The sequence below is a fragment of the Salvelinus namaycush genome, chromosome 16 (genome assembly GCF_016432855.1).
Source record: "Salvelinus namaycush isolate Seneca chromosome 16, SaNama_1.0, whole genome shotgun sequence".
Lineage (NCBI taxonomy): Eukaryota > Metazoa > Chordata > Actinopteri > Salmoniformes > Salmonidae > Salvelinus > Salvelinus namaycush.
In genome coordinates, this window is record NC_052322.1 from 6031791 (window position 1) to 6045245 (window position 13455).

The window sequence follows — 13455 nt, forward strand, 5'->3', positions numbered from 1 at the left end:
CTTGGCCCAAGCAAGTCTCTTCTTCTTATTGGTGTCCTGGTAATGGTTTCTTTGCAGCAACTCAACCATGAAGGCCTGATTCATGCAGTCTCCTCTGAACAGTTGATGTGTGTCTGTTACTTCCACTCTGTGAAGCATTTATTTGGGCTGCAATCTGAGGTGCAGTTAACTCGAATGAACGTATCCTCTGCAGCAGAGGTAACTCTGGGTCTTCCTTTCCTGTGGCGGTCCTCATGAGAGCCAGTTTCATAGCGCTTGATGGTTTTTGCGACTGCACTTGAAGAAACTTTCAAAGTTGTTCACATTTTCCAGATTGACTGACCTTCATGTCTTATGTAACGATGGACTGTTGTTTCTCTTTGCTTATTTGAGCTGTTCTTGCCATAATATGGACTTGGTCTTTTACCAAATAGGGCTATCTTCTGTATACCACCCCTACCTTGTCACAACACAACTGATTGGCTCAAACACATTAAGAAGTAAAGAAATTCCACAAATGAACTTTTAACATGGCACACCTGTTAACTGAAATGCATTCCAGGTGACTCATGAAGCTGGTTGAGAGAATGCCCAAAGTGTGCAAAGCTGTCATCAAGTCAAAGGGTGGCTACTTTGAAGAATCTCAAATATAAAATACATTTTGATTTGCTTAACACTTTTTTGGTTACTACATGATTCCATATGTGTTATTTCATAGATTTGATGTATTCACTAATATTCTACAATGTAGAAAATAGTAAAAATAAACCCCTTGAATGAGTAAGTGTGTCCAAAAGTTTGACTGGTACTGTATATCTGACCAAATTATTAAAGACAAGCATTGTACATTTGAATTCCTTCAAATGAGTTTAAAAGACGTAAAAAAAAAGTATTGTCTATCAACTATGACAAGCCACCGGTGTCTGACAACTTGGATGGAAAATTACTGAGGATAATAATGGATGATATTGCCCCTCCTATTTTGCTACATCTTCAATTTAAGCCTACTAGAAAGTGTGCGCCCTCAGGCCTGGAGGGAAGCTAAAGTAATTCCGCTACCTAAGAATAGTCAAGCGCACTTTACTGGCTCAAAAAGCCGACCAATCAGCCTTTTACCAATCCTTATTACATTTTTGGAAAACATTTTGTTCGACCAGATGCAATGCTATTTTACAGTAAACAAATTGACAGACTTTCAGCATGCTTATAGGGAAGGGCATTCAACAAGCACAGCACTTACACAAATGACTGATGATTGGCTGAGAGAAATGAATGATAAAAAGATGCATGTATATCTCTCATGGCTCAAAGTGGAGGAGAAATTGACTTCATTACTACTTGTTTTTGTAAGAAATGTTGACATGCTGAATGCACCGAGGCGTTTGTTTAAACTACTAGCACACAGCTCGGACACCCATGCATATGTCACCAGAGGTCTCTTCACAATCCCCAAGTCCAGAACAGACTATGGGAGGCCCACAATACTACATAGAGTCATGACTACATGGAACTTCCACATCAGAGACACATATGCACACAGGAGCTAGCACACAAACTCTAAACACACGGTGTAATATTGTTGTATGATGGTATTCTACATTTTAGATATGAAGTGGTAAACTAATGTTATGTTTAATCTGTAATTATGTGTTGGATCCCTAATAGATACAAATACTCTGTCTGAATGCCCGGCTATGAAAAGCCAACTGACTGAGGTGCTGACCTGTTGCACCCTCTACAACCACTATGATTATTATTTCACCCTGCTGGTCATCTATGAACATTTCAACATCTTGAACAACAATCTTCACTGACATAACCAGAAGAAGACTGGCCACTCCTCAGACCCTGACTGCTCTAAGTTTCTTCCTAGGTTTGCGCCTTTCTAGGGAGTTTTTCCTAGCCACCATGCTTCTACATCTGCATTGCTTGCTCTTTGGTGTTTTAGGCTGGGTTTCTGTATAAGCACTGTGACATCTGCTGATGTAAAAAGGGCTTTATAAATACATTGTACTGATTGACTGCGTCAAGTTACTAAACTGAGGCTACACACGCTTGCTACTATGCAAGCTGGCCATTTTGCGTAGCTAATTTTCTTTCTTGCAATGCGTATTGCGTAGGATATAACTTAGGCTTTACTCAGACACACAACAGACCTGGAACGAGTCTCCTGGCCAATACTATTTGGAGGAACAAACGTATTAATGACCAAATTCTTGCGTCATATACTTGTATTCTGCCCTTTAACAAGTGGTAGCATGCATGCTAACTAACTTGCTCAGAGAATGGTGAGAGGAAACTCTAGAGTGTGGGAGCAAAGGTGTAAAAGGCATGGCAAAATAATGTGTATATGTGAACCCAATGATAAATAAATGAGTTGCTATGGTGCTCGAACAGTAGCTCCTGCTAGGGGTGATGAAATAGCAGACAAAAAAAACAAAACATGTATTTTCCATAGTTTAACTGCTGTTTTCTTCCATGTGTTTACGAATAGATAATTGGGCTGTAAAAAAATATCTATTGGAAATAAATGGGTCATCTGAAACGAACATGCAACAGACCTAGGCAGCTAGACACTCCTATTCAATGGCAGGGGAAACACTGATGAACAGAATAATAGAAATGACTGTATTATGACCACAGTATTGGAAGAGGTGACAGGAAGGTGTCAGACTGACCTGGGCTGCGTGAGGGCGCCCTGAAGGACAAGAGCGGCATGGGAAATGCACTGTGAGCGTATGTTGCTGAGGAGCTGGCTGACACCGGGGTGGCTGCAAATCTGAGAAGACAAGAGGAGGAGAGAGAAGTACAAGTTCAGTTTGTTTTGACACCATCAGGGCTGCTCATGTCAAGGTGACCCTGTCTCCACATTCTTCTGCAGAATCATAATTTGGTCACAGAGGAGTGGCGCTTCCTCTCATCGTGAGCGGTATTGTGGTTAGGGCTGTTACGGTGACCGCATTACCACCACACCACTGGTCACAAGTCATGACCGCAGACAAATTCCATCTGACCGTTTAGTCATGTAACTAGTGTTAGGTTCTTATTTTTCAGAGTAAATAACTCACGGACACTAGAGAAGCTTAACCAAGTTTAATTATTTTAACATTTCTCTCCATCCCACTGTAGGACACTCCTCCTCCTCCTCTCTCCAATCCTTACATCTTATGGTTCAACAGAAAGGTAACCAGATACTAAACCCTGATAACTCCCTTAAGGGGAACTGATCTCAACCCCTCCTTCCCCCAGTCCACAGATGTCTATCTGTCTCCCCCATCTCAACCGTTGCTCTACTCCCTTCCACCCAACGCATTCCAAAGCTATCCGTCTTCCCACAGAGAACCATTCACTTCTGACACACAACCCAGTCTCTTCCACTCTTCCTATTCAAGGCTCGATCATTTATTGAATATCTCAATGTTCAAAGTTTAGCCGATTCCAACACTAGGCTTCTCCAAAACTGTTCTCTGATGCTGCTGGTGGTCATTAGTACCCTACCAAACTTGCTAACTGCCTGGTACTCAGCACTCTATTGTCTCTCTAATCACTCTTACATCAATGCAAATGTTTTAGAAAATCTAAATCAAACACTTCATGAGAGCCCATGAGCTCATGTTGCGTAACATTTCTATAGGCTATGCAATTGTCTATAGAATGTATTAAAAATCAAAACCTATACCCCAACGTTTGTATCACAACTAAAGTTGCATAAATAACTAAATTAAGCATATAGGAGGACTTGTTTCTTTCCTTTAGACCTGTCTAAAATAAATTATGGATTTATTGCGATGGTGTAGGCTATATTACATGTATTTAGTAGACTTTTAAAAATGTATATGTTCCAAAGGTCAGCACCAGTGGCTTGTAGGCTGTGCGTGGAAGCCAGGAGATGCTAAATGTGTTTATGTTCATTAAAAAAGTAAATTACCGTGAGACCGGCAGTTATTAGCTTAACAATCACCGGCTGACTAAATGTCATGACCGCCACAGCCCTAATTGTGGTCAGGCTCTTTGAACTCAATTGGGTATTACCTGATTTGTGTAGCGAGGGGTTTATGTTCATGTGTATTGTCCATCTCTTTTAAATAACACGCATTTTAATCAGAAAAGAGCGTTCCGATGTGCAAATGTAACTTTGCCTCATCTCAGGACAAGGTTTTAGGCATAGCACACCACGCATGGCAGAAAAGTAAGTATTGTTTGGGGACACTATCTTAAAATGGTGTTTCCAAATGCTTCAAATAGTATGATAGAAACCCATCGCTATATTATTTTTTGGACGATGTTACTTGAACTCCCATGTACTGTTTGGAAAAACGCAACAAAAAAATGTGCTAAGTAGCATCAGCTAGCACTAGTGGGCTGTACCTGCGGCAAAACGCCGGTATTTTTCATCCTATAGCTTGTTCTACATCTTATTTTTAAATTGTGAACCAACATGTTTTCAGTACTTCTATTTCCATGACTGATCAAAACTAACTTTCTCATGCGCTCACTTTTCTCTCTGCCGCAGACAAATAGTGAGCAATATGTTTGGAACATCGTCAAAAAAAAAATCGCTGTATCGAATCGCAATAAAATCGGCACCCAAGTACGGTGATAATATCGTATCGTGAGGTCCCCGGCAATTACAAAACCATACTTCCAAATGAGTAGATAACACATATGTTCGGGGTGTTTCCAGTTTACCTTGGGCGCCTTACTTTCCTCCATGCCTGCACTGTCGAAGCGCTCGATGAGGTAGTTGAGCATCTCAGTCTCCATGCACGCCTCGATGGAGAAGCAGTCGCTGCAGGATTGCGAGTCCATTCCCCCTGCAGACACACCCAGACTACACAGAGAGACGGAGGGTAAAACAGAGACAAAGTCATTACATTTAACAGAACAGGAGCAGAACCAGGGCACCATAAGAAACAAGCCGCGTCGACAAATGTGGTAAATAAGCGACCTTTCAGGTTCTCCTGAAAGAAATGTCAAACGTTAGCTACAGTACTGCAACGTAGTGTTTCAGCATTTTTTATCCACAACTCTTGAGTTTGAAATCTAACTAACTTAACTCTTCGATTTGACAAAATTCCTTCAATAATTTCCCTCAATAGCAGTTTGAAGTTTGGTCGTGTTTAATAGGGCACGCAACGGAAAACCTTTTGTTTCTTTTTGTTCAACTCCATGTAGTCGCTTGCTCCCTCCTGGTTTGTTTCAGTCCATTTTTAGTTAATGTTCTTCCATTTGGTGCCTAATGAACACAATACAGGTAATGGATTCTACAGAGATATCCATTGACCACAAGGGTTCACAGGTGTCTAAGCTAATGCATTGCTAGTGGTCTGTTTCAGAAGACAGACTGGTGGGTAACCTGTGAGCATCTTCACACCACCACAAACCCCTGGCTATACCGTTAGTCATGTAATCTACAGTTGCAGACATTAAAAGTTAATTTAAAAAAAACATTTACACAGGTTTTTGTGACAAACTATCGCTAGGAGACACCAGGGCTGCTTGCACACGTATTGCAAAAAATGTTCTGCCAATACCGCAGAAATCTAAATTTTCAGTGACTGCAGGAATAATGTGAATAATTATTCTGCCAAAGGGTGCTTGACAGATTTCTAGCAGAGACTTGAATGCACAGAACGGAGAACTGATTGTCTTGTGATATTGGTTAAGAACTTGCACTTTCAATCCAGCAGATTGTTTATCCGGGGTGCAGCAAGCAGCATTTGCAGCAACAGACACCATCTGAAGACAAGATCAAACCTGTTGTCGTCTTTGATCTGAATATTGTTTGCAGAAAGATTAAACAGCATCTTCGACATGCACTTCCAAGACTTATTTGCCTGGTCTTGACAAACTAAACTTGGATCCTTTCCACAAATTTGATCCGAGAGCTAGAGAAATTGGCCATCTGAGCTACAGTCCATGACAGGCCTAATTCACAGGGAAATTACAATCCTGGGCCAAACTCATGCTGATTATTTCCAAGACCTTCAGGATCCTAGTGCTTGAGTACCTGATATCAGGCTACTTACTAACTGCAGTGCTAGCCTAGTCATAGTTTTTGTTTTGTTCACTTAACTGCAATTCAGACAACAAAGCTGAGCACCCTGCCTCAATCTGTACTGGAATAAACTAGTTCCAAAGCTGAGCACCCTGCCTCAATCTGTACTGGAATAAACTAGTTCCAAAGCGGAGCACCCTGCCTCAATCTGTACTGGAATAAACTAGTTCCAAAGCTGAGCTTCAAATACAGCCGAGGCCCGTAAATTCTGCGAGTGTTTACAGCCTCTACATTTCTCAACCTGTTCCTGCTGCAGCTGGCCTGCAGTGGTTTAACTCTGGTTACGTCCCAAAGGGCATCCTATTCCCTATATAGTGCACTACATTTGACCAGGGACCTGTGGTTCTGGTCAAAATTAGTGCACTAAGTAGGGAATTGGGTGCCATTTGGGACGCAAATCAGCGGTCAGTGGCTAGGCTTGTCACACTGCTGAAGCATGCCGTTCATTTTTTTACATTTTTTGCTTAACTAGGCAAGTCAGTTAAGAACAAATTCTTATTTACAATGACGGTCTACCAAAAAGGCAAAAGGCCTCCTGTGGGGACGGGGGCTGGGATTAAAAATAAAACCTCTCCAGAAAGGAGAGACGGGTTAAAAAGTTTGGTGATAGGCTTGGTGATGTTATGGGCCGCAACCTTAAAGAAGGGTCTAAACCATCTGACCCAGATGTTTTTTGGGGGTCAAGTTTCAGGAGCTCCTTCAGCACCTTGGACTCAGTGACTACCTGCAGGGAGAAACTTTGTTGTGGGGCAGGGGGAAAAGAGGGAGAAGGGGGAAAAGAGGGAGAAGCATCGGGGATAGCCGCATTAGAAGGGTTGGGAGATGAGGAAATGTTGGACGGGCAAAGAGGCATGGCTGAGTCAAATAGGAATCCTGACTTACAGAATGGCTCCTTAAAGTAACTAACTTTGGCCTTCCAGATAGCCTGAGCGCACTTATTTCTCATTTGCCTGAACTAGAGTCAGCCTGAGTATGTGTGTGCCGAGCCTTTCGCCAAATGCAATTCCTGAGGTGGAGTAACTCTGCAAGATCGCAGTCGAACCAGGGGCTGAACCTGTTTTTAATTCTCATTTTCTTTATGGGGGCGTGTTAACAATACCACTGAAAAAAAGAAGGTCCAAGCATCTTCGCCAAGGGGATCAAGCTGATTCTATACCATGTTACAGAGGCCAGGTCATGAAGGAAGGCTTGCTCATTAAAGTTGTTTAGCAAGCATCTATGACAAATCAGGACAGGTCGTTTCACTGAGCAGCCATTACGAACACAGGCTGTAAAACAGTGATCACTAAGGTCATTACAGAAAACACCAGACTGATACCTATCAGGATTATTTGTGAGGATAACGTCGAGGAGAGTAGCCTTATCTGGGTGTTTGGAGTCATACCTTTGTGGGATTGGTAATAATCTGAGATAGATTTATGGAGTCCCATTGCTTTAGGACTCGGTCAGGTTGTTTAAGCATGTCCCAGTTTAGGTCACCTACCAGGACAAATTCAGACTTAGTGTAAAGGGCCAGGAGAGAGCTTAGGGCAGGTAGGGTACAGGCCTACCTGCCGGTGAGTCTACTGAACACACAGGCCGTGCAGCGGTGTCTACCTGGACCCAAACTGAAACTGCGAAAAATCCTCCTCCTGTTCATCCTCTTCGTCGCTGCTGTCCTGAGACATGTCAGAGAGGGTGAAGAACAGAAAGGAGAGGGGGCTGGCGTGGAAGAAGGAGGGATAAGATAGGTGGTCAGGGTGGAAAAACACGAAGACTAAGATGGGGATTTGATGGACAGTTTAGACACACAGGTCATATATAAGAGAGGGTGGGGTAGGGAAGGAAGAGGGTAGCACTGAGGAAAGAACGTAGGAAGGAAGTGATATGACTAGCACGCCTCTCGGGCTTCAGCTGAACCCCGATTGTGATTCACTGTGGAATAAAACACCAGACCACTCCCCTAGTGCTGACCTTATTCCATGTCCATCAGTACATGTTATATGAAGATACAAGGACACATGGGCTCCTACAGCCACCATAGACAAAGAGTACCAAAGCTATGCTTCACACAAAAACATGCAGGACAAGCAATGCATTTGCAAGCAAAATAAAGGGTCTTTCTCCTGGTTTCTCAATGACACTGTTCCAGCGCCAAGTTTTTATTCGTCAGAACTGGGCCATTGTCACCAACACTGAGCATTTTATTTACACATACACACTATTTTTTTATGACAGCGATTGTAAATTGTTCTAATCAGAGAATTGAAGGTTTGTGGGTGGGAACTATATGTAAACCTTTACTCTGACTTCTTCCCCAGACACAGATTAAACCTAGTCCTGGACAAAAAAGCAACTCAATGGAGAAACTCAATTTTTAGTCCAGGACTAGGCTTAATCTGCGTCTGGGAAAACGCCCATATTAATTTACGCAATAGGCCTACACAAGTAGCCCATCATCATGTAGCAATACACAAGCTAGCTAAACGTGCTTTTCTTACACCACAGACATAAGAGGTACTCAGGTCAAGTGTTATATTAGTACCGGACGAGATTTGGAAGGATGCCCCACGAGACTAGTATCACCCACCAAACAAAGGCTGCGTCCAAAATGGCACCATACCGTATTCGCTATGGGCCCTGGTCAAAAGTAGGGAACTATACAGTAAATAGGGTGCCAATTGGGACACACCCCAAGTGTCTAGTGGCATATTTCAGGAAGTGGCATGCAGCACAAGGGAGTACGTTTAAATTCTAACTTGGTGGAAAGGGCTTTACTTCTCATTTCATTTGACAGCGTATGCAATCACCTTTAAAATCTACAGAGCAAGCTTTTCAGTTCATACCCCAATCCAATTGTGTTAGGGGGGATATATCATGGGCAGCGGAGGATTAATGTTTTAGTAAGGTAGCTTGTTGCATGTCACTGTCACACAGGTGGTTGAGGAGGTACCTAGACGGGATCCGGACAGCTTGTCGGGAAGCTGCTCTGGGCGAGGTGGGCACCAGAGGGAGGGGCATGGAGCTGGGCGGGCGAGGTCTGGGGGAGGGAAGGAGAACCGACTGGGGAGAGGTTGGTAGTCTTGGGGCTGGGGCTTGGGACAGGGCGATGGGCGGTACTGGGAAACATGCAGGGACAGGGCCAGGGACGGAGGAAAACCCAGGGAGGCTAGCCAGAGTGGGGCAAGGGGGGGTGGAGAACCCTGAGGGAGAGGTGACAGAGTAGGGCCGGTAGCGCTGGGAGACGGGCAGGGGGGCGGAGAGAGAGAGCCTAGAGGGGTTGGCCATAGTAGGGGGACTTGGGGCTACCATTGGATGTGGAGAGGAGGGGGTGGAGGCAGGTAGAGGTGGAGAGGTCATCCTGGCTGGGTTCAAAGCCAGTGGGTGTGGACTACACCCGTATAGGCTGTGGACAACATGGCAAAACAAAGGGGTTATATAAAACTTAACGAAGAACACAGAACGATACCATGACTATGCCAGTTCAAAAAAGACAGCATGTCCTACTGAGTAGGCCACAATTACAAGAAAGGGAACAATTCAATCTTTGTCAATTTCAATATAGGAATTCCATTAGACACTACTTTGAATGGATTCCATCAGGGTGTCTTGGACGCTTTCTAATCAGAGAATGAGTTAAATGGCACTGGTTGAATTTGAACAACCATATGTGAAAATGGTAAGTTTAGGCTGAGCTCCAAATGGCACCCTATTCCCTATACAGTGTGCTACTTTTGACCAGAGCCCTATGGGAGCTAGTCAAAAGTAGGGGAGCTCTATAGGGAATAGAATGCCATTTGGGACACAGTCCTACTGTATTTACCCAGGTCTGGGGGCTAGTTGTGGGGTCATTGGGGCGTACTTGCCTGGACAGAGAGCTGGCCCCAAATGAGCCTGCACAGGTGGCCATGGGACTGCCACCCTGGCTAGAGGGCTGAACCAGCGTCAGGTGGTGGTCGGGAGATTTGGCAGCAGCAATTGGCTGGGACGTGGCAGTCAGGCTGCCGAAGGGGTTGTGGATGTGCGACACGGTGGACATCATGAGAACCTCCATCAGGATCTGGCCAATCAGGTCTTTGAAGTCAGAGTAGACTGGGAGGAGGAAGAGAAATAGCACACACACATTTAATTTGTGACTTGTCATTGCAGTGCAACGTACAATAGTATACATGAGAGAAAACTATTTGCATTTCAATTTAATACAAATATTTTCTTCAAATTTCAACAGAAACGTTGGGTTAGAAGACATAGATTTTGTATAGCTATTACAATCAGATGCCAATATCATAAAGCACTAATCTAGGACTTTTCTGCAAAAAGCTATACAACTGAAGGAGAAAAATCATATCAACTCCCCTGCATCTTTGCCCTACCTTCTTTGGGGCTGCTCTGGTGGAACTCTGTGGCAAGCGAGGGGAGAAAGATGACATCTCTGTCCTGCTCCTTCCAGGAGACACGCAGGATCTTACAGATGAGCTGCAGAGCCTGCTCTTCAGAGACATCTGAGGTTTCAGCGGATTCCTGGGACAGGCACACCCATGGAGAGTTACAAGGACTAGCTAGAGCGGACAATGCTGTTCAAGTGACAGGTGGACCTGCGGCCATGTTGAGTGTACCGATAGGCGGTAAAAAACTACATTTATATACCCTTGGGTAAATGCAGGGGGATCAGGGTTCAATGTGTGAAACGAAGGCCAAGAGGCCGACATGTGAACAAATTTGGATTAACATCAACCAAGTGACAGTCCATTCATCTTAAATCAAACTATTGGGGTTAGCACAATGGACAGAGCTGTCGTCTGGAGAACACAGTAGGGCAGGGCCCATCAATGTTCACGTTCAGGACCTTGGACAGAGAAATACTTCATTTAAACATGCCGTTAACTTTTTCATCGATCTTCACCATTTCCACTTTGTTACGTTATAGCTTTATTCTACAATGGATTAAATAAATAAAAATCCTCAATCTACACACAATAAACCATAATGACAAAGCAAAAACTGTTTTTTAGAAATGTTTACAAAAACTATTCAGACCCTTTGCTATCAGACTCGACATTGAGATCAGGTGCATCCTGTTTCCTTTGATTATCCTTGATGTTTCTACAACTTGATTGGAGTCCACCTGTGGTAAATTACAACTCCACAACTCTTCCTAGAGCTGGCTGGCCGCCCGGCCATACTAAGCAATCGAGGGAGAAGGACCTTGGTCAGGGAGGTGACTAAGAACCCGATGGTCACTGACAGAGATCCAGAGTATCTCTGTGGAGATGGGAGAACTTTCCAGAAGGATAGCCATCTCGGCAGCACTGCACCAAATCAGGCCTTTATGGTAGGGTGGTCAGAAGGAAGCCACTCCTCAGTAAAAAGGCATGTGACAGCCCTCTGAGTTTGCCAAAAGACACCTAAAGGACTCTCCGACCATGAAAAACAAGAGTCTCTGGTCTGATGAAACCAAGATTGAACTATTTGGCCTGAATGCCAAGCGTCACGTTTGGAGGAAACCTGGCACCCTCCCTACGGTGAAGCATTGTGGTGGCAGCATCATGCTGTGGGGATGTTTTTCAGCAGTAGGGACTGGGAGACAAGTCAGGATCGAGGGAAAGATGAACAGAGCAAAGTACAGACCGATCCTTGATGACAACCTGCTCCAGAGCGCTCAGGACCTCAGACTGGGATGAAGGTTCATCTTCCAACAAGATAACGACCCTCAGCACACAGCCAAGACAACGCACGAGTGGCTTCAGGATAAGACTCTGAATGTCCTTGAGTGGCCCAGCCAGAGCCCGGACTTGAACATCTCTGGATAGACCTGAAAATAGCTGTGCAGCGACGCTCCATCCAACCTGACAGAGCTTGAGGGGATATGCAGAGAAGAACGGGAGAAACTCCCCAAATACAGGTGTGTCAAGCTTGTAGCGTCATACCCAAGAAGACTTGATGCTGTAATCGCTGCCAAAGGTGCTTCAACAAAGTACTGATTACTTACGTAAATGTGAAATTTCATCAATTTTAGAATAAGGCTGTAACGTAACAAAATGTGGCAAAAGTCAAGAGGTCAGAATACTTTCTGAATGCACTGTATATTTACCAGTAAGAGATTATCCAATTGATGAGTTCAGCCATCTTACACAATTGAACACATGGAAATATAATGCCTTTGAATTAATTAGTTTGAAGTAAAACTCACCTCGATGAATGAGCCTGTTTCTGTGAAGCAAGTTTGGTGAATTTAGGAAATATGAAAGAAAAACACCACCCTTTTAAAGAATTCAGAGTGAACGATAGCTCCAAAGAATGCCAAGGGTTAGATCTGAGCTCGTTCAGATGAGAAATCAGGCCTGGGCCAAAGCCAGGAAAACTGACTGTAGTGGACTGGCAATTTTTCAGACAATTGAGAAACGTATGTACCATCTCAACAAAAAAAAGAAATGCTAAATCAAGCTACTGTTTAAGCTCTCTCGGACTGCTGGTGATCCTCTTCTTACCTGCCTAAGCAAGTTCTGTCTGACTCTGGCATAACTGAGAAGGGGATAAGTGACGTTTTAAAATAATTTTAATCTCTGCCGACTTTTTATTTGAGAGAAACGGTGGCTTTTGACAGTCAAATCGACTGCTCTTCCCTCTACCAGCCTCTCAACGGTTAACACGTCAACTCATAGTAAATTGCTGAAATGAAAACAGATTCACCATCTACTGTGCTAGATGAAATGCTTGATCCAATTTCCCCCCGAATGCTGAATCATTAACCCATATTTTTGAGCTGATGATTATATCTAGTACTATCCCCAGGTTTGGAAGCCGGCACACTACCCCCATCACAAAAGTGGTGACCCGTGACCCAAATAATACATTAAAAAAAATAGAATAAAAATAAAAATCACCCTATTTCTAAACTTTCTTGCCTAGCTAAAATATTAGAATCGTTGATTAATTCTCAGCTAAGATCTTTCTGATCTTTGAAATGTATTCTAAATGTACATCAGTCGAGTTTAGACCAGGTCATAGCACTATCTCTGCGGCATCCCTAATTACAAACGTGGTTATTTGTATGGATAAAAAGCAACATTGTGCTGCCCTCTTCATGGATCTTTCGATACGGTTGATCACGCACTGCTAATTCAGAGGCTTTCCTCAATTGGCCTGAACCAGGCTGCATGTAACTGGTTAAAAAAATTAGATGACAGATATAACTCAATGTGATATAACTCAACTGATGGTGTTAAATCAGGATTACTGGATATTACGATAGGTGTCCCGCAGGGGTCAATTTTGGGTCCTATATTTTTTACTGTTTACATTAACAATATTAACTTGTCTGTATAAAAAAAATTGTAACTCGCAATTGTATGCCAATGATACTGTTGTGTCTGCTATTTCCCTCACAGTTGACCAGGCTCCATCTGAACTACAGTCTGCCTTCATTGTATTATGATACT

The 13455-nt window shown here is 43.4% G+C and overlaps 1 protein-coding gene across 4 annotated transcripts in view; it reads right to left on the reverse strand.

The window, feature by feature from the left end:
- The window catches only part of LOC120060932 (ubiquitin conjugation factor E4 B-like), a 69013-nt gene that overhangs the window by 37980 nt on the left and 17578 nt on the right, over nucleotides 1-13455 (reverse strand). For 2 of the 4 annotated variants that reach the window (XM_039010368.1, XM_039010367.1), the window contains exons 5-9: nucleotides 10390-10537; nucleotides 9883-10108; nucleotides 8970-9422; nucleotides 4669-4810; nucleotides 2658-2758 (exon numbers count right to left, since the gene is read on the reverse strand). In XM_039010368.1, coding sequence (XP_038866296.1) covers nucleotides 2658-2758; nucleotides 4669-4810; nucleotides 8970-9422; nucleotides 9883-10108; nucleotides 10390-10537 — 1070 coding nt within the window. The remainder of the gene's footprint in view (nucleotides 1-2657; nucleotides 2759-4668; nucleotides 4811-8969; nucleotides 9423-9882; nucleotides 10109-10389; nucleotides 10538-13455) is intronic. The other 2 variants (XM_039010370.1, XM_039010369.1) reach the window with 1 other exon arrangement.